At 39.6% G+C, this 26817-nt stretch overlaps 3 protein-coding genes and 1 pseudogene across 4 annotated transcripts; 3 read left to right on the top strand and 1 right to left on the bottom strand.

The window, feature by feature from the left end:
• The first annotated feature begins 1316 nt into the window (after positions 1 to 1316).
• Positions 1317 to 10535, top strand: LOC141840871 (ABC transporter G family member 42-like; annotated as a pseudogene).
• Positions 10536 to 12348: 1813 nt separating this feature from the next.
• Positions 12349 to 18453, bottom strand: LOC141840816 (proton pump-interactor 1-like). Its single transcript, XM_074728889.1, has 8 exons — positions 18359 to 18453; positions 15895 to 16270; positions 15499 to 15693; positions 15224 to 15403; positions 14894 to 15088; positions 13601 to 13699; positions 13011 to 13532; positions 12349 to 12926 (listed from the first exon to the last, which is right to left on the bottom strand). The coding sequence occupies exons 2-8, from the start codon at positions 16264 to 16266 to the stop codon at positions 12606 to 12608; spliced, it is 1884 nt and encodes a 627-aa protein (XP_074584990.1). The 5' UTR covers positions 16267 to 16270; positions 18359 to 18453; the 3' UTR covers positions 12349 to 12605.
• Positions 18454 to 20225: 1772 nt separating this feature from the next.
• LOC141838708 (urease accessory protein F) lies at positions 20226 to 24822 on the top strand. Its single transcript, XM_074726265.1, has 2 exons — positions 20226 to 20337; positions 23981 to 24822. The coding sequence occupies exon 2, from the start codon at positions 24010 to 24012 to the stop codon at positions 24727 to 24729; it is 720 nt and encodes a 239-aa protein (XP_074582366.1). The 5' UTR covers positions 20226 to 20337; positions 23981 to 24009; the 3' UTR covers positions 24730 to 24822.
• An 82-nt stretch (positions 24823 to 24904) lies between these two features.
• Positions 24905 to 26627, top strand: LOC141838707 (peroxidase P7-like). 2 transcript variants are annotated; one of them, XM_074726264.1, is made up of 4 exons: positions 24905 to 25033; positions 25263 to 25470; positions 25743 to 25934; positions 26003 to 26627. In XM_074726264.1, the coding sequence occupies exons 2-4, from the start codon at positions 25294 to 25296 to the stop codon at positions 26552 to 26554; spliced, it is 921 nt and encodes a 306-aa protein (XP_074582365.1). In that variant the 5' UTR covers positions 24905 to 25033; positions 25263 to 25293; the 3' UTR covers positions 26555 to 26627. The 2 variants fall into 2 exon arrangements, with proteins under 2 accessions (XP_074582365.1, XP_074582364.1); XM_074726263.1 differs by having other exon boundaries at positions 25205 to 25470.
• Positions 26628 to 26817: the final 190 nt, after the last annotated feature.

Here is a 26817-nt window from a genome sequence, read left to right as displayed (position 1 = left end):
AAGATCTTAATTTTCCAACACAATAATAATTGTCATTCAAAAATAATTATCACTATACAAATTCTCTAGATATGGCAAATTAAGGTTACTTAAAATGTGTGATTTCAACTTCATTAAATTTTTTTAGAGAAATAATACTTAAAAAATCCCAACATACAGTGTCATGCTCCATTTGAGTGTCATGCTCCATTCATGTTGAGATTTTTCATACTAAATATCATTTTCTATTTTATTATATTATCACGGCCCTTTTTTTATTTATAACCCCAAGGCATAATATATATATATATATATATATATATATATATATATATATATATATAATATTTTTTAAAAAAATTGCTACGTTTCATATAAACATTAAGCCCTAAAGTTAAAAAAAATTATTTCTATTTTTATTGTCAATTTATAATTTATATAACAGTTATGCACGCACTAAATTATTTAAGCGACCAATATAATTTATTTGGACGTGCAAATTTAAAAGGCATTTTAATAATAAATGAAAAGAATCGTCTTGGCAATAAAAAAAATACACTCTTATAAATTTTGTTTTCTTTGATAACTGAGGTTTCAATTCTTACTATCGGAATAATTCTGGAGAAAACCGATCATGCTTCATAGAAGTTTGTCATCGGATAAATCCTGAAAGCACAATAATAAAGCTCCAACAGCTGACTCTCGTAGTTTTTACCGTCCATGTAAGATCGTTCCAATATTGAATCGATATATTCGTCCGTGAAGATAAACTCATGGACTTTTTTTCCATCCATGAGTACTTCAACTCATGACCATTCAATCTAAATTTTTTCCATTAAATTCAACATCAATACAATCAATACATGTCCTAATCGAAGATTAAATCGTGTACCGACTTAACCGCTGCACCAAATCCGGGTTATAAATTTTAATACTTCTCCTTTTTTTTAATAAATATGTTATTATTATTATTATTATTATTATTATTATTATTATTACTACGGCACTTTACCCCCGGTCGGTTATTTTAATTTTTAAGGAAGATGTTGGTGGGATTGGTGGGAGTGACGTCATTTCTGTCCCCCCAAACTGTAACTTTTTTTTTTTCTTTTTCAAATTTCCACCTAACGCCTTCCAAACCCCTAATCATCTAATCTCCACCAACTGCCCTAGTGATTCCGTTCCAGTCAAAGCCATCGGCCAATCCCCTGCTTCCTCCTCCTCCTCCTCCTCTCTCTCTATATATAAATCCAGCTGCAATCGGGGCAGCCAATCATCCCCCTCCTCCTCCTCCACTCCGCTCTCCGGAAGCTTCAATCCAACTCCGTCAAAAAGCGATGGAGGCCGTGGAGCGGCTGTGGGATTCGGGGCGGCGGGCCAGCCAGAGCCTGAGTCGCAGCATTAGCCGAGGGATGAACATGGGCGAGTGGGGGATGGAGGACGTGTTCTCGCGCGACAGCAGCACGCGGGGGCGGTCAGGCGGCAGCCGCGGCCGCCTCGACGACGACGAGGAGGCCCTGCGCTGGGCCGCCCTCGAGAAGCTTCCCACCTACGACCGCCTCCGCACCGCGATCCTCCGGACGTCGTCGGCAGCCGATCCGGGCGGCGGACCTGGCGAGGCTCGGCGCCAGTACCGCCACAAGGAGGTCGACGTGCGCAAGCTCGGCGTCGCCGAGCGCCAGGAGTTCATCGACCGCGTCTTCAAGGTCGCCGAGGAGGACAACGAGCGATTCCTCCAGAAGCTTCGCGATCGGATCGACAAGTATTTCTTCCTCTTCCACTTATTATTATTATTATTTTAAAATAATTTAATTCATTTCGAAATAGAAATGAACGACAAAATTTAATTAGCTCCACACCACAAAATTGTGATCATGTTTCATCTACCATTTTGCATCTTAACTTCCTTTTTTCTTCTTTATGATGAGTAAAGTGCAAATCCAAGAGAGGGAATCTATTCCAGCTGATCACTAATTCTGTCTTTTAGGTTGAAGGTCCATTTAATTTGTGAGCTAATTTAGTTGGATTGACGCATAAGCTTGACATTAATTGTCCTCGAATGATGCAAGTTCCTGGAGCTAATTTACTACTAACGTTTTCCCATAGTCGGTGTTTGGTCTTTTTCCCGTGATTTTCATCTCTTTTACACCAAGCTATTGTGTAGAAAAAAATAATAATTATTATAAATTGCATGGTCTATATTAGTTATCAATTATTGAATCTTCTTAGTATAGAGGCTTTTCCTCCACATAGAAAAAGGAGGTTCATACAATCAATACAGTTGGGAAGTTCTTGTTCATAAGAATCCAAATGGAAGTAGGTGATGGGATGTCAATTTTTTGATTTGATAGGAGAGTTGCTCACCACCTACGTTGACAATTGGGGGCTTTGATATCCACGTACAGTTGCTTACCTCCACTCATTTGAGTCAATCAAAACCAATTTCCCCTTTGAATGATGGAGCTATAGTTGTAAGTCTCTTGTGTAGTTTCAAGTTATGTGAAGTTGACCAAAGTAAGAGACTTTTGATGCAGGGTCGGCATCCAGTTACCGACAGTAGAAGTGAGATTTGAGCACCTAACCGTGGAGGCCAAGTGCCAAGCCGGAGATAGAGCTCTGCCGACGCTCACCAATACAGTAAGAGACATCGCAGAGTCTGCCCTCGCCTTCTTGGGCATCCGCCTCAGTAAGAGAACCACTCTCACCATCTTGAAGGATGTTTCGGGAGTCATACAACCCTCGAGGTGAACAAATCATGCATGCATACACGCTGCTGCTGCTGCTGCTGATAGCTGATAACTGATAACTTGCTGTGAACTTAATTTCAGGATGACACTTCTGTTAGGCCCTCCATCATCCGGGGAAGACCACCCTCTTGTTGGCCTTAGCTGGGAAGCTCGACCCAACTCTAAAGGTTGGCGTGGGATATCTTACCACCTGTGAAATTGGTCACCATCAATATCTTTTGCTCGCAGGTCAGTGGAGAGATAACATACAACGGGCACAGATTGGACGAGTTTGTGCCGCAGAAAACTGCAGCCTACATCAGCCAGAACGATGTCCATGTAGGAGAAATGACTGTGAAAGAGACACTTGATTTCTCAGCGAGGTGCCAAGGAGTAGGAGTGAGATACGGTATGCTAGCTTGGTCCCTGGAACCTACCTACTAGTGAATTTTCTGAGTGATTCACGACTTTGTTAGATCTTCTCTCGGAGCTGGCGAAGAGGGAGAAGGAAGCAGGAATATTTCCGGAAGCCGAAGTGGATCTCTTCATGAAGGTTACTGCTCCTCTGACTGATTCACTAATTTCGGAGTGAGTGATCTTAATCTCCCTTCAATTTCAGGCCACAGCGATCGAAGGAGTCGAGAGCAGTCTTCAAACGGACTACACACTCAGAGTAAGCATGACACTGACGTCGTCTGATTAAATACTCTGTGTAATATTTGAACCATGGCGCAGATTCTGGGGTTAGACATTTGTGCTGATACGATTGTGGGAGACGAGATGCAGAGGGGCATTTCTGGAGGTCAAAAGAAGCGTGTCACGACAGGTTTGATTTGTTATCGTCTTGCAATTTAGTGAAGAATCTCTTTGGAAGAATGAGGAACTTAGGGTTTGAATTTGAATGTATGTTGCAGGCGAGATGATGGTCGGGCCGACGAAAGTGCTATTCATGGACGAGATCTCGACGGGGCTGGACAGCTCGACCACCTACCAGATCGTGAAATGCCTGCAGCAGATCGTCCACCTCGGCGAGGCCACCATCCTCATGTCCCTCCTCCAGCCCGCCCCCGAGACCTTCGACCTCTTCGACGACGTCGTCCTCCTCTCCGAGGGCCAGATCGTCTACCAGGGCCCCCGCGACCACGTCCTCGACTTCTTCGAATCCTGCGGCTTCCGCTGCCCCAGCCGCAAAGGCACCGCCGACTTCCTGCAGGAGGTGCCAAACTACACTTCCAAATTTCTACTACTGCTGCTGCTTCAGATCCACTATTTGAGACTTCTTGCGTACGTGAGTGAGTAGGTGACCTCGAGGAAGGACCAGGAGCAGTACTGGGCGGAAAAGCAGCGGCCATACCGCTACATTTCGGTCTCCGAATTCGCCCAGCGATTCCGGAGATTCCACGTCGGTCTTCGCTTGGAGAACGAGCTCTCCGTCCCGTTCGACAAGGCCCGCAGCCACAAGGCGGCTCTCGTCTTCTCTAAGAAGGCCGTCTCCTATTCGGAGCTGCTCAAGGCTTCCTTCGGAAAGGAGTGGCTCCTCATCAAGCGAAACTCCTTTGTCTACATCTCCAAGACCGTTATGGTACCATTTTGTTCATTTCTCCAATCAAGCCTCATCTTCTTGGTCATGCTACTTTGCCTTCAAGTCCTTTTGTCTTTGTTTGAAGATTGTCATAGTGGGGTTCATAGCCTCGACCGTGTGGGTGAGGTCACGCATGCACTCGAGGAACGAAGACGATGGGGTCATTTACATAGGGGCTCTTTTGTTTGGCTTGATGGTCAATGTCTTCAATGGTCTCGCGGAGTTGTCGATTGCCATTGACCGCCTGCCAGTATTCTATAAGCACCGGGACCTCCTCTTCTACCCAGCATGGGTCTTCACCTTGCCCAATTTTCTTCTCCGGATACCTATATCAATCTTGGAGACCATTGTTTGGACTGTTATGACATACTATACCATAGGATATGCGCCAGAAGCGAGCAGGTAGAAAGCTTCCCAAATACTTTTTTTCCCCCTCTTTTGTGCGTTTGTTAAATCATACACCATAAGTGGTTATTCTGCATTGCCAAGGATTTACAACCTACTTAATGAAATCATTTTCCCATTGCAGATTCTTCAAGCAGCTGCTGCTAATATTCTTGATTCAGCAGATGTCAGCAGGGATGCTCAGAAGCACTGCTGGTCTTTGTAGGTCCATGATCATAGCCAACACTGGTGGGGCACTATCTGTTCTCGCCATGTTTGTTCTTGGAGGCTTCATTCTACCGAAAGGTATTTGTCTATGGCTCTTCTTTTGGTCCATGTGTTTAGGAGTTCGCACTTCATGAAACATAGGATAAGTACATTGAAGAGGATCTTAAGAAATCATGGCATCCAATTGGTACTTTTTTGTTGCAACATTCTGTCTGATTTACTTCTTATCTTTCTCTTCTACAGAATTGATTCCGAATTGGTGGATATGGGGATATTGGGTTTCACCACTTACTTATGGTTATAATGCTCTAGCCGTGAATGAGTTTTTGGCTCCAAGGTGGATGAACCAAATGGTAACTATCAATTTGCAGTCACTTCCATCTCTATTCCAAAGATTTGATGATGATTTTCTTATGGATGACTCAGAACTCTATATATTTCATGCTAGGCTTCAAATAATAGACCACTTGGAACGGCAATCCTTCAAAATGCCAATGTCTTTGCAGAGGGAAGGTGGTACTGGATTGGAGCCGCTGCACTTCTTGGGTTTAGCATCATCTTCAATGTCCTATTCACAGTGTGCCTGATGTTTTTAAACCGTAAGTTGTTCTTCATCTAACTCCATAAAAGATCAAAACATCTTTTTTTATTGCAACTGGAAGCAAAGTCACCTCTGTGAGAACTTATAAGGATCCGCACTAATGATCCAACCAACCTGATCAAAATGTTATGATTTTTCTTTAGAATTAGATATTAATTTACAAAAGAAAAGATTCGGCTAGGCCACACATTAATAGAATTAAATATGTTAGCAAACATGATTCACCTTTAATTTAATGATAAAAAAGTTCCAAAAATTTGATACTCTCTGAGTTGTTTTTTCCCTTAAAAGTGGGTTTAATTTTACTTTGCCATCCAAGAGAATTAAAAACAGGTGTTCTGATTTGACCCTCATTCCCTTCATATCTTTTATATGTATGTTTTGTATACAGTGTAATATTAGTATTGCCAATTGTGCTAAACTATTTAACTTAGAAGGTTAGTTTCACACTAAGCTGATCAGTCTCTAATTTGACATAGCTATTGGAAAACGACAAGTTGTTTTATCTAAAGAAACAGCAAGGGAAATGGAAGAAGTCCAAGAGGAAGGAAACGATTTACAAAGACTCAAAAGGACAAACTCTAAGAGTGAGTCTCTGCCTCATGCTTTGTCAAAAAAGGCCAGTATGTAGACACAATCCACCCATAAATTTCCAACTAAACTTCACTATGGTTTGTGATGTCACTGTTGTGTTTATGTTCTAAAAATGATCACCTTCTACAGGTGAAATTATGATGATTCGAATGAGTCCTGGTCTCTCAAATGGACTTAATCATGAAATGTCCATCAATGCAGCCACAGGTGTTGCTCCTAAGAGAGGAATGATTCTTCCTTTTACACCTCTTTCCATGTCCTTTGATGAAATCAATTACTTTGTCGATATGCCTCCAGTGAGTTTTTATCTTTAATTTATACACTTACTTTTCAAACTTTCTTTGATTCAAGAAAACATTTAGAACTTGCATATTTGCAAGACAAAAGGTGGATACTATTCCTCTTTAAATATTCTAATCTCTTACTTGTGTAGTTCTTTGTTCCATCCATCTAATTAGCTTCAGTTAATCGCATCACCCAGCTACTACCAATTAGCTGAAGTTTTGAACAATCTGTTTTTTTTTTCCATTAGTGATAGGGACATTGCAAGTTGGATAATTGTTTTTTTCCATTCTAAATCTCCTAATGTAAAATAAATAAAATCTAATCAAAGCAAACCTAGAAGCCTGTCATGTCAATTGAATGCAGCTTTAGCCATTGACTGAAGTTATAATTTACTGTTCTTTAGGAAATGAAGGAGCAAGGAGTCAAAGAAGATAAGCTCCAATTGCTAAGGAATGTTACAGCGGCTTTTAGACCAGGAGTCTTAACAGCCCTTATGGGAGTTAGTGGTGCTGGTAAAACCACCCTCATGGACGTTTTGGCTGGAAGAAAGACTGGTGGCTACATTGAGGGTGACATCAGAATCTCAGGGTACCCTAAGAAACAAGAGACTTTTGCAAGAATTTCTGGGTATTGTGAGCAAAATGACATCCACTCACCTCAGGTGACAGTCCGAGAATCTTTGATATTTTCTGCTTTTCTCCGCCTTCCACATGAAGTCAATGATGAAGAAAAAATGGTAAGACTAATTATTCCTTTTCTAAAATTTCTAAATCTTCATATTAAATCATAATCTTGACTCCTTAAATCACACATAAATTACTAGGACCTTGCATTATGATGTCAAATTTGCAGTTACTGATCACTAAGTCAAAGCAATAATTTAATATTCATGTGTTCAAGAATTCTCTAGGTATTTCTCCTCTCTTATTCCCTATTGAGATTCTCCACACATATCCTCTTGGGCCACATTGCTTCACTTATCTGAGAGTTAGTGTGGATCTGTTCTCAGCTACTTAGACTGATGAGATGTTAAGTCATTCCCTATTGCTTAAATCTAAGAAGGTGCTGTTTTCTTTCTACTCTCTTGTCCCTCAATCCTTCCTGACTCCCTCCCTCTTCTCCCTTTAAAATGCATTTTTCAGAACTAAATTTACAGTTTGTAAGTTGCATGCGTGCTAAAAATGGTATTTATTAATTAACTTCTAAAAGCATTGTGTATTTATAGTGAGTTTAGTACTGAGAATGCAATTAACTAAAGGTCTTTCTGCTTGGCAGAAATTTGTTGATGAAGTGATGGACCTAGTGGAGCTTGACAACCTGAAAGATGCTATAGTGGGTCTTCCAGGAGTCACTGGGTTGTCCACTGAACAAAGGAAGAGACTGACAATAGCAGTAGAGCTTGTTGCTAACCCTTCTATCATCTTCATGGATGAACCGACATCTGGTCTTGATGCAAGAGCAGCAGCTATTGTCATGAGAACTGTGAGGAACACAGTCGACACCGGGAGAACTGTTGTTTGCACAATCCACCAACCAAGCATAGATATATTTGAGGCCTTTGATGAGGTATAGAATCTCTAGCCAATAAATGAACATATTGTGTAAAATTATTGCCTTTATAAGCTAATACAATAAACCATTTACTGAAACAGCTTCTGCTAATGAAAAGAGGTGGTCAAGTGATATACTCTGGGCCCCTGGGGAGAAATTCTCAGAAGATAATTGAATACTTTGAGGTACAAATTCTTATATATAAAAATAGACTGTTTGTTTTATCACTTAAATTAAGTTTATAATTGCTGTCCAAATTGCTGCATTAATTTTCTGTCTATCATAGCATTGATTATGTTTATAACACTTTCAAAGTGTACAGAAAAATAATTTGATTGTTTCAGGCAATTCCTGGAGTTCCAAAAATCAAGGACAAATATAATCCTGCAACATGGATGTTAGAGGTCAGCTCAGTTGCTGCTGAAGTACGTTTGGGAATGGACTTTGCCGAGTATTATAAATCATCAAATCTATTCCAGTGAGTGAAATGCAACGTTTATCATACTAGCTTGTCAAACTATTTGCACCACTACTTTCTTTTAGTTATTGCTTTAGTAGCCTTATGAGATCTACACATTAATGCTGATTGTATTGTTTTAATTGCAATTCTATGATCAGGCGCAACAAAGCATTGGTGAATGAGCTCAGTAAGCCAGCTGCAGAAACAAGCGATCTGTGCTTCCATACACAGTGTTCACAGTCATCGTGGGGACAGTTCAAAGCTTGCCTCTGGAAGCAGTGGTGGACTTACTGGAGAAGCCCTGATTACAACCTTGTCAGATATTTCTACACCTTGGTCACTGCTATACTGTTAGGCTCCATATTTTGGAGGATTGGCCAGAAGGGGTAAATACACAAAAACAATATCACCCTCTGTTGTTATGAGCTTCTGGAATACAGTGGTAGCCGATCTCTTTCATTATAAGGCATAGCCCAGCCATTCAGTGTTAGGACTAAGAAGGAACTCAAAAAAAAAACACCTTTATGCCCTTTGGACTTTAAGATGTATGAAATCTCATATTCGACCTTACCAGCAAGGCAATAAAGATTCTATTTAAGTTAACCTAGATTGAAGGAAGACCTAAGTTAACAAATCCTTCCTTGAAATGCAAAAGTGGTTACCAATGAAATCTTAGTTATGACACTGGATCAGGTCTATTCTAAATCCTGGTTCATACCCTAGCAATTCATACAGTACTTGCTTGTTTTAGGCTAGTTAGACTACCATTGATAGTTACAGTAGGATGGTTTCCATCCAAATGTTAATATACTAGATCAGGTCATGAGTTCCTATCCTGGTTAATAGAAAGATTCTTAGGTTATTCATCATAGAAATAGTGCTTTATGTGAATACAGATGCATCAATTGTGTGCCTGATGATGCAGGGATAATTCAAACAGTCTTAGAATTGTCATTGGAGCCATGTATGTAGCAGTTATGTTCGTTGGCGTCACTAACTGTGCAACTGTGCAACCACTTGTTGCAATCGAGAGGACTGTCTTTTATAGGGAAAGGGCAGCTGGAATGTATTCAGCCTTACCATATGCTCTTGCTCAGGTAAGAGTGCTGTGTTAATTTTCCCAAGACAAAATGCTCTGCGGATAAAAGTATTATTCTATTTGAAGAACAAAGTGATTCTAGTGAAATCATTCATTATTTACATAAATGGAAGTTAAACACAGTAAGAACACTTTATTGAACAAATGCTGAACAATAGTTCATATGATACATCGCAGGTGTTTGTGGAAATACCATATGTGCTAGTTCAAGCCATGTACTTTTCTCTTATTATATACTCCATGATGAGCTTCCAATGGACAGCAGCAAAATTCTTTTGGTTCTACTTCATCTCCTTCTTCTCTTTCCTGTACTTCACTTACTATGGAATGATGACCGTCTCACTCTCGCCAAATCATCAAGTTGCGGCAATCCTAGCATCCACATTCTACTCAGTCTTCAATCTCTTCTCTGGCTTTTTCATTCCTAGACCAGTAAGTCTCTCCTGTTCCAAGGTTTTTTGCTTTTCTTGTCGGGGTTGATTCTAATTTGCTCAAGTGATAATAGTTTCACTGTCATGCTTCCAAAGGTTTTGATTGCATGGACTTGTATTTGTAATTAATCAATGAATGGCTGTGTTATTGGATTGCAGAGAATTCCCAAGTGGTGGGTGTGGTACTGCTGGATTTGCCCACTTCAATGGACAGTTTATGGACTCATAGTAACCCAATATGGTGACCTGGAAACTAGAATCAAAGTGATGGGATCTGTAGGGCAACCGATGCAAAGGATTAAAGACTATATCAAGGACTACTATGGATACAATACCGACTTCATGCCTCTAGTTGCCATTGTACTAGTTGCCTTTGCCATCTTTTTTGCTTTCATGTTTGCATTCTGTATCAAGAAGTTGAACTTCCAGAACAGGTAGGAGATGTGAATAGGAAGTAGAAGACCAAAAAAAGGACTTGGTAAAGTATTGGATGGTGAGTAAAGGGTTCATACCAAAGATCTCAGGATTCTGCAGGTGCTTAATTTTTTTTTTTTTTTTTTGTAGTTTTGCTATTGCAACTATAAGGCTTACAAGTAATTAAAGCTTACTTGTCAATGCTGTTGATAGTATTGTTTCCTTTTTCACGAGGCAAGTGAGTGTGCATTAATCATAGAGAGAAATTTCTAGCATCAAGACAGCTTCCAACATCTGCATTTCCAGCAGCAATAAATTCTAGCAAATTGTAATTCCAACAATTGCTTTTCCATCAACACCAGAATCCTAGTAACTGCATTTCCAGCTTGTGCACTCCCTTCAGCAACTACATTCCTAACATCATTTTTCAGCAGCATCATTTTTCAGCAAACTTGAAGTCCAAACCATATTCAGAGTCTTGCAAATGGCAGTAAACTGCTCTTCAGAGACTGCAACCACACCAGTCCAGCAAATAGCAAATGGCAGCAATTACTAGGCAGCAGAGGAATAAATATATCAGCTAGAACTCCAGAAACAGCCACAGTATTTCTGTATTTCTGAGTTTCATAGTTCCAGCATTTTCAGCAATCAATAAGCCTGCTCTGCAGCAACAATCCAGCAAATAGCAGATCAGTCAGCAGAACTCAGCAACTATTTCAGTACAACCACTTCTGCAGCAAAGCTCACTACATACTCCAAAACCATTTACCAACGAAAGCCGACTTTGGAATTTCATTTCAGCAATAATCATAACACCAGCAAGGATGGTAGCTCCCAGCAAATCGCCACAAGAAATACAACAGGACTTTCAATACCTGAGTAACAGTTCAGTGGATTGTTAGATTCTTACTGCTTGTCAACTCATTAGCCTTACAGGAAATCATGGTCTTATTCTGACATACAAGTTTTGAAATGGTTTCTGCTATCTTGTAAAATGGCATTCCAACAATTTCAGCCATTTCAGTTGGGATGCAGAAACCTTCATCCATCCTTCTGCAACACCAGCCATCTGACAGCAGTTTCAGCTTCTACATCTTTCCCTGCTAAAAGGGGTTTCCCTTAGCATCCACCCCCTATATCTTCTGCTCATATTTTGGAAAAAGTCTTAAATTATTTTCCCTCCATACGCGATAAACATATGCATCAAAGGTGAGCTTATTGCATCAACCCCTCAACTTACTACATTAGCTTGGAGATCTCAGCTCAAACTATGAAAAGTATAGCCACAGGCATAAAAGAGGTGGCACAAGGACTCCAACACACCACCACACAGGATGCATCTTGTGTTTTTGTTCTTTCCAATCTATCCAGCCTAGGGAGTCTTAGATCAACCAACAGATGGTAGTGTGCCATTGTGGCCTTGCCTTCCTATATTATTGATATTGCCAGTATAATAAACAAGGATCTCATGGTTCCTAAGCTAACTCATAAGAATTGCCATTTTTCTTTTCCTTTTGTAAAGAAAATCTTCCAACAAATGCATTAAACCATCAGGCAATATACATTAGTTCCTTAATGTAGAATTTTTCACATTTTATGGTAGATTATTTCTATTTGATTGAAACTGGGATGCATGAAATTTTAGTTACATTTAAATTAGGTGTCATGTGAAGGTTTAAGGGTTTCATAGCATGTTAAAGTAGTCTGAATCATGATATTAATCATGTCCTCTACCTGACTATCCCTTTAAATGATTAAATAGTATAAACTATTTAATCATGAAATTTAGCCTCAAATTTTTTAGATAGTTCTAGAAAATTAGATGTGTGGATTGGTGAAAAAAATAAAATTTCAAACTTGAACAATTTAGTTTAATAACATTTGATACTTGTTGGTGCAATGAGAATTCCAATTCGACCAAATAAGAACGCCCATAGACTTTCCACAAATAATTGTAGATAAGAAGCACCAATAAAGTCTACGCAAAAGAGTAGTTCTGTAAACAGAAAGAAGATAAAGGAAGAAAATATGGGAATTATTCATTCGAGACAAAAGTTATACTGAAAAAGAATATCAACGGGGATGCACGCAGCTAAACAGTGTCGATAAGTTTACATTACCCGATGTCTTCCTTTAGAGAAAGACATACGATTTTTTTTAACTAGAAAAAGATTCCTAGGGACGGAAAAGTACAAAATCCATTGGTGACTAAGTTATCCCATCTGCAAAACTGTTAAGAACTTCTTGAGGGAATGATCGTTGATGTCATCCTCACTTTCTAGTGGAAACCAAGTAGTATCCAAGGGTGGTCGCTAATAGCACGGCAGCTACTGCTGCAGCAGATGCAGCCCATATCCAATAGGATGATGCTTTTTTCCTCTTCAGTATGATGTTAGGTGCCTTGCTCCTTCCCGTTGGTCGGTTTCTGAATCTGACATTTCCCCTCTCAACCTTGCTCTTTTCAGCAACTATGGCATCAGTATCGACAGCTTCTTCTTCTGGCTCTGAAACCTTGGATTCAGCTTCAGCTTCCTCAATGGATGCAGCAGGTACTGATGCCCCGGCCTTCTTTCTAAGCCTCTTCTCTTTTTCCTATCAAATTTCAACAAAATGCAACTGTTTTCAGACATACGAGAAAGATTGAGAAACAGTATCATAATTCACACAAACACATGCCTTCAGTTTCTTTTCAGATTCCTTTTGAGCCCTAATAGCTGCTTTTGCTGCTGCTTTCTCGGCTTGCTTCTTCTTTCTTTCCAAGGCCAACTTAGCTTTTGCGATCTCTTCTTCTCTCTTCATCTCTTTGAGTTTCGCAGCATCAATCTCATTTATCTTTTGAATCTCCTGAGGTTTCTCGAGTGCAGGTGACTTGGCAGTGCTTTTAGGATCTTCAGCCTCTACTCTTGATTCAACTACCTTGGGTGCTTTCTTAAGGTTGGTTTCTTGGGTCTTTTTGTTGGGAATAACGTCCTGCTGCGGTAAACGTGCATCCTCAGCTTGTTTGGTATTTGCCTTTGCTGGTGTGGCCTCCACATTTCTAATCGCTGGACCCTCAACTGTAATAATTGGCTTTTCGTCAGGGTTCCTCATCCTGCCATCCCTACTCAATTGTCTGCTATCAAGTGATGACAAAATTCTCTTCTCATAATCTTCTCTTAAAGCTTTTTCACTGCTCCATTCAGACATAAATTTCTCGACCTGACATAGAGAAGATAGTCAAAAGAAATATGAGGTACCAATGTCTTGCACAAAGTGATGACACACACCTCATTATACTCAAAGTCTTGCAGTGATGTTACATCCTTCTTTGCAGCAAGATCCTTTGCACGGTTTAACATAGCCCGGTTTTGGAAGAAGCAAGCATTCTGGAGTAAGAGAGATAAGGATAAAGAAATGGATAAATAACCGCTTACTGAAGTAAATCTACTGGGGGGCCAATTAAGGATAGACAGTAACCCAACAAGCTCTCTTTATGGCAATCATACTTATTATATATTTGAAATAGTAAACAAAAGAATGAAACTTTCATAAGTTGAAAAAAATTCCAGCATAATGAAAAGGCCTAGTAGAAGCCCAAAAAATGAGCAGAAAGAAACATGGAAGATAGTGAGACAAAATGACAACTGAAGTTGGACGAAAAGAATGAAGTGAGGAAAAAAAATGTAGTTTTAAATGCCATAGAATTATGCTGATTCTCATGCACAGCAGAAATGGGCAAGCAAATATAGTCAATCTCATGATAAATCCTTTTTGCTTATTTCCTCCAACAAAGCCCCATGACTAAACTATAGTTCTATAATGTCTTCCAACATGGCGATTGGGAATATCAATTCAACTACTAGAAAATGGAGAAAAAAGTAGGGTAACACAAAGTACTACTTGAAATCCAGCGACAACCAATATACCAATTGTTGGTGCAGGGCCAAACTCCTAAAGGAAGGTTTGGTTAAAGCTTGTATAATGCAAAGCTTCCAAATTGATATAACACCTTAAGGCTGAAAAACCAACTCACAAATGAATGAAAACTAAGAAACAAGTAATAGAATCAAGCAGTTGTAATTATGTATACAAACTCAAGTTGTGAAATATACCAGTCTAGCACAAAGAAATCCATTACTCTCACAAGAACCTAAAGGAAACTACAATACTGCAATGAATTAAGATAATTCACAAAGGGGCGTGTCAAAACACAAGTCTCAATTTATTTAAGCAGATTGTGGAAGCATAGAAAAGATGAACTGGAAAAAAAAAGTCAAATTGTTTACACTTGTATGATATTAATGTGGTAGATTGTAAGGATTAATTTACACATTTTGCATTTTCAATTAAATGCGTGCTACATAGGAAACATTCTATATTTCTTTAGTATAGATGTCCATATATAAAGTAGGTCAACTGCTTACCACCTGTATACCATTTTAAAACCTTGATTAGTATTGTCAGTGGGTTACCGCCATAGTAAGAGTTAGCATGCCAACATGAATATAGTCTACAATGAAATCCAGAATATATTTATAGTAGTAATCCATGCAGCTGAAATTGTATATATAAACTCATACCACATCATCGCGAGATTTTCTTAACTCCACAAGTGTTTCAAATGCCTTGTTTCTTTTATTGTTGATGTTTTCCAACTCCTCCTGTAAGGAACTAATATCATCATCTATAACCTTGAGTTCATCTTCGAGGCCCTTGATTTTCATACGAATTGTTTGTTTCTCTCTTTTTATTCCACCAATGTCATCATTTATTAGCTGTAAGCACACAATCATAATAAATAATATCATATCTGTTTCTAATTGAGAACTTCCAAGAAAGCTAAGAATATTCAGGTGAGATTAATCAACATCTAAATTTGTATAATAGTCAGAGAAATATATGACACTTACTTTGACCTGGTCTTGAATAGCTTCTTTATGACCAAATGAATCTTGAATCTTAGCCTTTTCACTGGCATTAGCAATAACCTTATCTCTTGTTGCTTCAAGCATTTTTATCTCCTTAATCAACTGTTTTTCTTCAACCAAAGTAAGACTCTCATGCTGCATCTGGTAGTTCAAGCTATAAATCTGTCTCATCAAACAAGAAAAAATCAGCTACACTGCACCCGGAGTAAAATATCAACCCATGGAAAATATCAATAAATCTGTCAGTGAATATTTACAAGATTATTGAGCTCTTCCTCAGAAGAACATAAGCCCATGCCCTTTTCCTTCACAGCAATATTTGCACTACGCAGCTTTCCAAGAGCATCCTGTAGTGGTTCCATTGACTTTCTCTTTTCATCCATAGTCATTCGATACTGTTTGTCTTCAGCAGTCAAAGGCTTTAATTGCAAAATCACATTTGATCTTTCAGACTGCAATTAAAGCATTAAATATAAATAAGATTTGAGACTAAAAACTGCCTTATCAATGGTTTTTATCCAATTCTCTCATGATTATCTCAAACGCCCTATAAACGATTGCTAATAGTGAGCTATAATTTGGAAGACAAAAAAGAAAAGTGAAACACAGCAAGAAGATAAAACACCAAATAATAATAATTTATGATGATATACCCTTTTTGCCTTTAAGGCTTCAATAATCTGAACCCTGGTTTGGGTGCACTTAGTGACCTCTTTGTCAGCATGGTCAATTCTTGCCTTCAGTTTAGGGTCTTCAAAGGTCCTGTACCTTGCAAAATAGAAATTATAAACTTTCTTTTCAGCAGGCCACTCTTCCACAGCATCCTTTGGTAAATTTGCATTGGTTGATTGGTCCCCTTCTTTAACTTCTCCATTGGCTACATGTAGTCTGACTAATTCATCCGGTCCATTACCCTGTTTGGTCTCTGGCTTGCATTCTCTTATGGCAATGAAAGAGTTATCCCCTTCAGTTACTTCATTGATGTTTTCTTGAGTAGTCTCATGCCCTAGGATCTCCATGACCATGATTCTGTCAAATGTTAAAATGAATTTCTTTTAGTACACATTGGCGGGAGCTTCGTGCATCAGACTATCCTTTTTTTTTTATGCATCTTAAAAAACTCTTTTCTGAAAAAATGAATCAAGCAAGTACAGCATGATATTGAAAAAAAAAAAAGTTCGAAGCCCTATATTGCTCCCACAGAACCCATTAGTCAGTAGAAAGCATGTGGGTTCAAATAATCTTTGGTAATAGGTAAAAAAGCCACTACAAGTGGCAACGTAACCGACGTGGTCAAAACATTGAACTTGACTATATGGTTTGTCATAGTATCTTGCAAAAATATAATTACTGAAGAACAATATGTAGTTGGATTTTTGTTGTTTCTATTTTGTTTCTCTAGATAAACAAGAACAAAATAAGATTAGTGATTCTTGGTCAATGTTATCTCAACACAAAATTGTTGCTATTTTTCTGCAGACGATATTCCCCTCTACACATAAAATCAAGAGACAATCCGCCTGGAATAATGTTAAATTAGTAATTATGTAGTAGGAGAAACTAAATTCTCAATTTAAACTTGTATACCATTATACTTAGTTCCAACTTCATAAAAAAATGGTCTTGCCACACAAAATGGTAAATGATAATCACAGATAAATATTAATTATCATAAGAAAGTGAATAAAATGCCCAAGGAAACATTCAGAACTTAAATTTTATTTATCAAAAGGATTGAAACAGTAGGGAGTAAGAACCAAATAAATAAGAGGATGAAGACCAGATTAAAATGATGTTATCTACAATTGAATCGCGATGTTTTGCATATGAAGAGCTCAAAATGCAAGATTGCACAAGAACAGCACTCAATCCAGACTCTTTAGATTGGAAGAAACAATTGTATGGTTTTGGGTTGCTAGAATTTCAATACAGCGCATGTCATTCAATGCATGATTTTAGATGCCATGGACAACAAAGTAGTTATAAAGGCAAAACAGCAAAGAGCTTTGACTCAAAACGAAACACTAACAATGAGAGTAACATGTTATAATATGCATGAGGAATCAAGGATCAACAAAAGTGTTGCTCAGCATTCAGCAAAGGATTGTAATGATACAGTTCAATGTAACCTTAAATAATTGGTCAGTAAAATGGATGCCATGAACAAAACTAGGTTCAGTCAATGAGCTGGATACCTCAAATTCAAGGTGTAACACAAGATATTCCTGCAAAATAAACCCTAATCGGACAGTTCATTTTACTCCATTAGTGGAATCTAGCTGATCATGATCAGTTTATGTGAACATTCAATTATGTAAGCAGGTGACAATCAGGACCAAGGATGCCTGAACCGATTAACCATGTAATAATTAAGAACTTCTGAGTACAACAAAAAAAACACCAAAACCAACATTAAAACACATCATCTCAAAAAATCTTTCTAAACCAAAGATCACTTCAATATAAAAATAAGCAGCTGTGCATGACCAACAAACACCATATCATAAACTTTGATAGAACAGAATCGTTTTCTTCCAATTATATTAGTCTGTCAACGCAAGCAATAAAACAAAAAAAAAAAGTCAAGGGATTAGAAAGCTAAAACAGAAATAAAGTTCAATTCCAAGAAGCCGCAACAAATGATTTTCTAGCAACTGAAATCTTAAACGGATGGATGGTACAATTTACAACATCAGTATTTCGGATCAAGATTATCCAAGTATCATGCTATTCAATCACTATTAAGCAGGAAAGAAACATTTAGATGCATGCCTAAAGAATAAAGAGAAGGTCCAAAATCGAGCGGACATTCCAAAGATCAAACACAAAAAGGGGCAAATATCTAGTTGGAAAAAGAGAGAGAGAGAGAGAAAATCATAATATCTCGAGATTTGCTATCCTCCTTTCCACCTATAATCCAAAGATCCATCGATCCCTGCAATTAATCCAACACTCGAGCCCCAACTTTTCCAACGATAACCAGATCAGACGAAATCTAACCAAAAAAAAAAAAAAAAGCCAACAACCATCGAGAAAAAGAAAACGAACACATGCAATCAAAAGGAGGTAAGCGCACTGCGATCGATCTAAAAGCAAATCGTTGGAAGGAGAGGTTGCCTGTGAGAGACGCAGATTGAAGCAACGTGATCGAGATCGCAGCCTCCGCCGACGAAGGGACAGATCGGGGGCGGAAGATCCCCAATTGAGCTGGCCCTAATTGAGGAACTTCTATATATCGCTGTCAGGGGCGCAATCCGTTGGGTCACATAAACAGTACATTTCCATTTCGGGGGGCGCGGCGTGGGGGAGAGAAAAGGAGTAAAATAGCAGATGGCCCCACCGCCGCACCCACCCCACGCCCACGTGGAAAGTTTAAATGCCCTCTAAATTTCGGTTGAGCCATTGAGCCGTTCGATTTTAGTAAAAAACAATCTGCACCGACCATCTGGCTAACCGGCTAAATTTGCCTAACTAATTTCGACCAGCTATTTCAAGGACTTTTTTTTTGATCAATGTAGTTTTGATAATACCAGTAGCTACATTTTTAGAGGGGAAGTTGATCAATGTAGTAATAATTCAAGTATAAATGTTGTCCAAATGCTTTTTATTCTTGGATAGCAGTACAACTGTTAATTTAATCTCTTTCTTCTTCTTCTCCAAATGCTCACTTTAGATCGGTACGTACGTAATTGATCGCTATATAGATATCAAGCATAGCCACAGGCGCCGTACTCACACCTCTGCCCCGGAGGGCAGATGCGGCCGCAGCCGCCGCAGTTGTCGACGTCGTAGGCCACCGCGGCGCAGCCGCCGGTGCAGCAGAGCCGGCCGAAGCCGCACCGGTTGCCGCACCGCCCGCAGTTGTGGCAGTCGGAGAGGACGTCGCGGCAGCGGCGCTTGCAGCAGTAGAGCGCCCCCGGGCACGCGCTGCTGTTCCCTGCAGCCGGCTCGCACCGGCCGCCCTTCCGCGCGGCCGACGCGCGGGGGAACTGCACAGACGCCGCGAGGGCGAGCGCCAGAACGAAGAAGGCGGTGGCGGTGACGGTGACGGTGGCGGCCGCGGCCATGAGTACTGCTGCTCTTAGCTCGCTGGCTCGATCTCTTTCCCTCGCTCTATTAAATAGGTGGCCGTGGATTGCATGCTTTGTCCGGTTTGGCTATTTAATGCTCACAGGCAGCCATTGAAGGGAGCACGTGAGCTGTTCAAACTATAAATTCCAAGCGTTGACTTTGCCCTTGCTCAATATTTCACTACGTCCCTAACTCTACCAGACTAAACCCTAAAGATAAATTTATTTTCTCCTGGAAATATAATGCAAGTTTGGCAATTATAATTTCAGCCTAATTACTTTCAGTTAGCATGATAATACTGAAAGCTATATTTAGTCAATTATTACCTGAATAAAAAAAATAGTCTATTCATCAAATACTTAACTACGAACCAATAATCCCTCAATTAAAAGAAGGGAACTTTGTTTATCATTTTCTAGGACTAATCGTGTCATTGAAAATAAATATTGATTTATTGCTACTTATCAATCATTCACTTAGAGCATCTGCAACGCAGCTTGTTAATAACACTTAAAAAATTTAAAAAAATTATGTGGGACCCATTTCTACCACATGAACACGTTCAAGATTTTGAACGCGTTCATATGATTACTCCTCAACCACTCCTCCACGTCATGTGAATAGAGATTAAAAAAGGATTATTAACGCTTTTTTAACGAGCGTGGTAGATGCTCTTACTCATCTCCTTGTTACTACAGTGAATAAATATAATATTTATGAATTTATATGATAATTAACTCGATAATAATTTACTTATATGTTTTTCATATTAAAACATACAAAATAAAAATACTTTGACTAATTAGTTTAGTTCATCAATATTTATAAATAAATTTTTTTTAATAAATAACTTATGAATAAAATTATTATAAACTTGTCTTGGAGTTGGAGGGTCGTCACTGTCGTGCCCTAGCTCCGCTCTTCTTCTTCTCTGTTTCCGCGACGGCGACGCTCAGCCTCTCCTCCGCCCATCGCCGCCTCCGCCTCCGCCTCCGCCTCAACGCTACGTCGGCGAAACGCAACCAGTAAGTTCGCTCGCTAATTAAGTATTTGGGACAGGTTTATATCTATGTGGATCAATGGGGATATTGAATGTCCAATTGGAGTATTGGTTTCCGAGTGTTGATATCTGACATAGGTATGGAGGGGACAAAGATGGATGGATCTGTAATATAAATTAATTAAGATTTGCCTGAAATTACTATAATTAATTTGCTAATACTAAACATTATTGGTCGATTGAGGAATTAGAGAAGTTACTTAGTGGAATTTAATAGAAATTGTGGTTGATATGGTCAGTTAGAGTTTTTAGAGTCTAATTTTGAGGTTTCGAACTCCATTTGTTTTCTATTTGAGTTTGGTTGGCCCAATAGATGATTAAGTTGATTTTGCCTTAGGTTCAAATCAGGTGTGAATCATATCAAATCAAGTACTCTATAGTCGAACCCAACTGAATCAGTTTGGTTCGCATCGGAAAGGATTTTAGGGTTCTTTTGTTTCTTTTCCCATGTTTTCCACTCTCGTGTGCCTCATCCTTTGCTTGCCATAAGCTTTGTGTCTGCCCTACGTGCCATTTGACAATGTGCCACCACCCAGCCTGCTTAAACACAGGTATGGAAGGGAAGAGTCTGAATAATGGATGTTATTAGTATAAAAAATATGATCATGTGAATCCTAACCCTGTTAAGTTATTGTAATGTGTAAAGATCATGATTATGCATGCATAGCTAGTTTGTGATCAAATATGCTAATTGTGTTAACTTAATAATTGAGATGATAACCATAGAGATTATACATGTTCTTTATGATAGTTGATACATATTGTGTGATTGATGATAGTATCATTTACATGAAGTCATGAGTATATTCATGTAGACCTTGTGTACTGTTTATCCATTCTAGAATATCCAACGTACATAAAACTTGTAGCCTTGTATGAACAAGTTTAACTCATAATTGTGTATAAGACCCACATGTAGATATTCATCGCACCAATAAGTGATCATTATTTCATGTTAAGGGTTGTTGGGCCCCATGTATAGTTTGTTAATGTGAGTTGTTTGGCCGTGATGTTTGCTTGTGATGTCATTGGTAGTCTATTTCAGCTACACCATGGAAACACAAAATGACTACTCATGTTGCTTATTTTCAAGCTACCATGAGCAACTTTAGAGATATCCTTCCAATCCCCTTAAATGGATGGGAGATAAAGAAACACAATGATAGATTACTTACCATTAACTTCACACTGTTAGTCTTGGTGTGGTCACAAATGTATACACGTGGATGTTGCATCCTCAACTATTGATCCACTCTATTTTGACCATCAAGTAGATTGAGTTGTTTTGGTGGTTGACTCATCTTCAATAGATTATAGAGTGGTTGTGGGGGTCAACAGCAATGTAGAGGTGGTTATTTTAGAGGACAGAATAGAACTAAGTGTACCCACTATTGAAGGTTTGGGCATATTAAGGATACATGTTATTTACTGCATGGTTTCCCAGCTGGTCACTCGTCTCACATTGCCAATGCCAGTCAACTTAGTACTCAACAAGCTCATGTGAGTTCCACAGTCATATTCATTGTAAAGAGGATTCTCAACTCCTCCAAATGGTTTTGTAGATCACATCAAAGCTTGTTTGGTTGCGAAAGGTACATGCAAATTTATGTCGTTGATTACCAGATATTTTTCTCTAGTGGTTAAGATCACTCTCAGTTTGCATGTCCCTATCCCTAGCTACTACTTCATTAATCTAACATCAAAATGTCTTTCTTCATGGTGATCTTTTTTCTGACAAAATTTATATGGAGCAACTCTTTGTTGCTTAGGGGAGATTGACCATGTGTGTAAACTAAACAAATCATTGCATGGACTGAAGAAATTTCTAAGAGTGTGGTTCAAAAAGTTTAGTTCAACTTTCCTTTAATATGACATGAAAAGGAGTATCACAAACTATATAGTCTTTTATCTTGTCTCTTAGTTAGAGAAGTGTATCCTTTCTCATTGTGTATATGGATGACATTATCATGACCAACATTGACACTGGTGAAATTACATGGCTAAAATATTAGCTTCATCAATAATTTTTGACCAAACATTTGGGCGACCTTAAGTACTTTCTGGGGAATTGCTCTTTCAGAGAGAGGTATCTTATTCATGACGCAAGTATGGACTAGATATGCTTGAAGAGACTGACATGTTGAGGGCTAACCTAATAGATACTCCAATGGATTCTAATATGAGATTAATACGAGGACAGGGGGTGTCATTGACTAATTTAGGGAAATAGATAAGATTAGTAGGAAAATTGAACTACCTTGCAGTTACCAGACATTCCATTTTATTTATTGTTAGAGTGATCAGTTAGTTTCTGGAGAATCCATGCATGGTCATTTGGAAACAACTTCAAAAGTTAGAGTGACCAGTTAGTTTCTAGAGAATCCATGTTGTGATCATTGGGAATCAGCTATAAAAATTCTAGTGTGCCTTAAGAGTGCTCTTGGTAAAAGGTTTTTTATTCCATGACCGAGGTCATCTCCAGATTGTAAGGTATTCAAATGCAGACTAACAAGACCATGCAGGATCTCCCACAAATAACATGTTCTACTTTCCATGATTGTGCTCTCTTTGTGGGCAATCTTATATTCCAAAAGAGAATGAAGTAAACAGTTGTAGAAAGATCGAGTCAGAGGCAGAATATAGACTTGTGGCCCTATTAACATGCAAACTCATTTGGGTAAAATATAACCAGCATTTACTCTTATACAGCCAATGAAACGTTATGGTAATAATCAAAATGTAATGCACTTCGTTTCAAGTCTCATATTCCATAAGAGGATAAAGTATAGAAAAATTGATTGTCACTTCATTAGAGAGAGCACAATCTAATAAGATGTCACTTCTTAGTTCTAATGATAAGTTAGGAAATCTGTCAACTAAATTATTAAGAGGGCTTATGGTATAATACATTTATAACAAGTTGAGATTTTACAATATATGTGAACCAGCTTGAGGGGAATGTTGAGATTCATGTATAAATATAACTCATGAGGGCGTGTTTTGTAATAGTATACTCTATAATAAAATGTATATAAGGTCGTTCGGAGCTACCTTGGGTTATTCATTGAGAATAATCCCTTCACATATTGGGGCTCGTGTAAATATGTAACGCCCGATGGTTTGTTTGTAATGCCATGGTTTATCAATAATATCTATATAAGGTGGTGGGGACTGCCTAAGGGTATTGAGAATAATCCTTGTACATTTCTTAGGCATGTTTGATTTTACCTAACATGTTTTTTGTCATCATGTGATTAAAGATTCTCTGGGTGTTATCACATGCTTCTTATATGGTTGTCAATATTGGCTCTACAATGTATTGACATATTGCGCCAATAGTAGGCACTCTAGAGCTTTGTGTGTGTATGTTTGAGATTACTATGCTTGATCTGCATCTAATTAGACGATTACAGAGAGCCTTATGGTAATTTAAATTAACCGAGGCTTGCAAATTTTGAGATTTTGTAATGTCATTTTCCTTATATTTATTACATCTATTCTTTTTTTTTGCTAACAAAATGGTTATAGAGAAACAAAAGCTGGCAATTTTATTATTATTATTTTTTGTTGCGTCACTTTTTATTAATTCTGTCTATTGATTGTTGCAGCCGAGGCATCCTATCTGTTTGATATTGTAATGGAGTGCGATGAAAATGGTAGGAGTGATCTATCGCAAAATGAGCTGCTGCAATGGAATCAGTGGCAGCTGGTGGATTCAGTTCTTCCAACCGGTGGCTTTGCTCATTCTTATGGTCTTGAAGCTGCTGTCCAAACTCATTTTGTGGCAAGTTCTGTAGATCTAAATTCACATATCATACAAGTCTTGGAGAACGTTGGTAGCCTACTTCTTCCCTTTGTATATTGCGCGCATAAATCCCCAGACACCATTACCTGGTCCAAGCTAGATAGATTGCTCGAGGCGACACTAACAAATGAAGTCAGTAGAAAAGCTTCAGCATCTCAAGGATCTGCCCTCCTAAGAGTCGCAGCGTCTGTATTTCAGGAGGTTCCATCCCTCAAAAGAATGAGGGACAATTTTTTGGGGTCAGGAACTGTTTTTTTCCATCACGCGCCTATCTTCGGTCTCATATGTGGACTTCTCGGCTTCGACAGCAGTGCCTCTCAGCGCATGTACATGTTCATGACAATGAGGGATGTTATATCTGCAGCAACACGGTTGAATTTGATAGGCCCTCTTGGTGCATCATCGTTGCAGCACCAACTCGCCCCTATCGCAGAAGAATTAACAAAGAAATGGAGGGACCGTCCAGTCGAGGAAGCATGTCAGGTCAGTCCGCTGATCGACACTGTGCAGGGTTGCCATGCCTACTTGTTTTCAAGATTGTTCTGTTCTTGATAGCATGCATTTTTTTGTCTCAAAACTTGCTTGGAACGGACTTGAAACCTACTGCACTTTCTCCGTTGTATAATTTTTTGTTACCTCAATGCTTTGAACACCTCAACAAAACAGTGTGGAAAAGAAATCTAAGCAGTTGCATGGTCTGAGAGATCATTTGCATGGTGGACCTGTAGCAGTGTTGCGGGGGCGGCGCAAACAGATGCCATATGAGACGACGCAGCCAGGCAACGACACAGCTCCTTGCTGTCCACGCCACACAAGGACATGCATGCACCGTCGCCGCCAACTCTCCATGATGCATGTACGCATGTTCTCTTCCAACCTGTGCATTTATTCACCAAACCCTATCACCTTTGTCCTCTTCCCCCTCGCCTCTGAGTTTGTCATTTGCTTCCAATATTTATTTATTTGTTTGTTTGTTTTAAATTATTGTTCTCCCTTCCTGTCACGTATATAACAAAGGAATGCGCAGTCACTACTCTGACAGTGTAGATAGCATCAGAATCCTGAATGATGGCCGCCTTCTGCAGCGCTGGGTATGGCTTGCTCGCCGTCGTCGCCATGGTGTTGTTGCTGGCCGGCTCCGGCGCCGACGCGCAGCTGTGGCCGGAGTTCTACGCGACGAGCTGCCCCAAGCTGCAGGGCGTCGTGCGGTCGGTGTTGGCGCAGGCGGTGGGGCGGGATCCTCGCATGGGCGCGTCCATCCTCCGCCTCTTCTTTCACGACTGCTTTGTCAACGTAAGCCCAAATTTGATTCTCTCCTTCAAGCCTTTTTTTTTTTACAAAAAAAAAAAATAAAATAAATATTATCAATTATCATATTTCTACTGCTACTTTTTCATTCATTTCAATTTAATTTGGTTATAAATTTGTTTTTATATTAAATAATTTTTTAAATTTTAATTAAAATCACTCCATCATAATTAAAATATTTATAAAAATATTTTATATATAATTTTATTTAAATTGAAATGGTTTCTTTTATTGTATCGTAATTCTCGTCGCCGCAGGGATGTGATGCTTCCGTCCTCCTCGACGACACTCCGACGATGGGCGGCGAGAAAAACGCCGCAGGCAACGCCAACTCCCTCCGGGGCTACGAAGTCATCGACGCGATCAAGGCCCGCGTCGAGGCCACCTGCCGCTCCACCGTCTCCTGCGCCGACATCCTCGCGCTCGCCGCCCGCGACGCCGTCAATTTGGTAATTTTAATTGATTAATTCCGGCCTGCTAAATGATTAATTGGACTAAATGGGGAGGGGAAACGCAGCTGGGAGGGCCGACGTGGACGGTGCCGCTCGGGCGGCGGGACGCGAGGTGGGCGAGCATGGCCGCGGCCAACGCGAACCTGCCCCCGGGCTCCGCCGGCATCGATGACCTCGTCGCGCGGTTCGCCGCCAAGGGCCTCAGCCTGCGTGACCTCACGGCGCTCTCCGGCGCCCACACAGTCGGCGCGGCCAAGTGCAGCAACTTCCGGCGCCACGTCCACAACGACAGCAACGTGGACCCCGCGTTCGCCATGTTCCGCCGGAGGATCTGCCCGGCCGCGGGCGGCGACGCCCGGCTGGCGCCTCTGGACTCGACGAGCCCGAACCGGTTCGACGTGAGCTACTACCGGGATCTGATGGCGCGGCGGGGGCTGCTGCACTCCGACCAGGAGCTGTTCAACGGCGGGCCGGCGGATGAGCTGGTGAGGCTTTACAGCACCAACGGCAACGCCTTCGACCGGGACTTTGCGGCGGCGATGGTGAAGATGGGCAGCATCAGCCCCTTGACTGGCGGCGCAGGCGAGATCAGAATAAACTGCAGGAAACCCAACTGATGGAATTGGTTGATTAATTCATGTTTCTATTAAAATCATGAATAGTATGATATTCCATGATTAATTCTTTGAAGTAATTACTACACTTCAATTGTCTATTATCATGCATGTCTCTGTTTTAGTTTTTTTAAAATATATTTCTTTTGAAAATTTTTATAAAATCATGAAATATCCACACGAAATTAAATTAAACCAAGTGTTTGAACATATATATTTTCTAATAAAGAAAAATTAATATAGGAGGGATTCTAGGTAAATCTAAA

Source organism: Curcuma longa, chromosome 11 (assembly GCF_044706935.1).
Source record: "Curcuma longa cultivar G26 ecotype Majalengka, Jawa Barat chromosome 11, ITB_CL_G26_1.1, whole genome shotgun sequence".
Classification (NCBI taxonomy): Eukaryota; Viridiplantae; Streptophyta; class Magnoliopsida; order Zingiberales; family Zingiberaceae; genus Curcuma; species Curcuma longa.
The sequence above is the reverse complement of the archived record's forward strand: the minus strand, read 5'-3'. Positions and strand labels throughout refer to the sequence as shown.

Excerpts from the sequence above, each read along its gene's own strand:
- LOC141838708 (XM_074726265.1), top strand. The coding sequence starts at position 24,010 with ATGGAGTGCGATGAAAATGGTAGGAGTGATCTATCGCAAAATGAGCTG.
- LOC141840816 (XM_074728889.1), bottom strand. The coding sequence starts at position 16,266 with ATGGTCATGGAGATCCTAGGGCATGAGACTACTCAAGAAAACATCAAT. Across the intron at positions 15,089-15,223 it reads CTATTCAAGACCAGGTCAAA|CTAATAAATGATGACATTGG; the intron begins GTAAGTGTCATA and ends GTGTGCTTACAG. Across the intron at positions 13,700-14,893 it reads GAAAATCTCGCGATGATGTG|AATGCTTGCTTCTTCCAAAA; the intron begins GTATGAGTTTAT and ends CTCTTACTCCAG.
- LOC141838707 (XM_074726263.1), top strand. The coding sequence starts at position 25,243 with ATGATGGCCGCCTTCTGCAGCGCTGGGTATGGCTTGCTCGCCGTCGTC. Across the intron at positions 25,471-25,742 it reads TTCACGACTGCTTTGTCAAC|GGATGTGATGCTTCCGTCCT; the intron begins GTAAGCCCAAAT and ends TCGTCGCCGCAG. Across the intron at positions 25,935-26,002 it reads CCCGCGACGCCGTCAATTTG|CTGGGAGGGCCGACGTGGAC; the intron begins GTAATTTTAATT and ends GGGGAAACGCAG.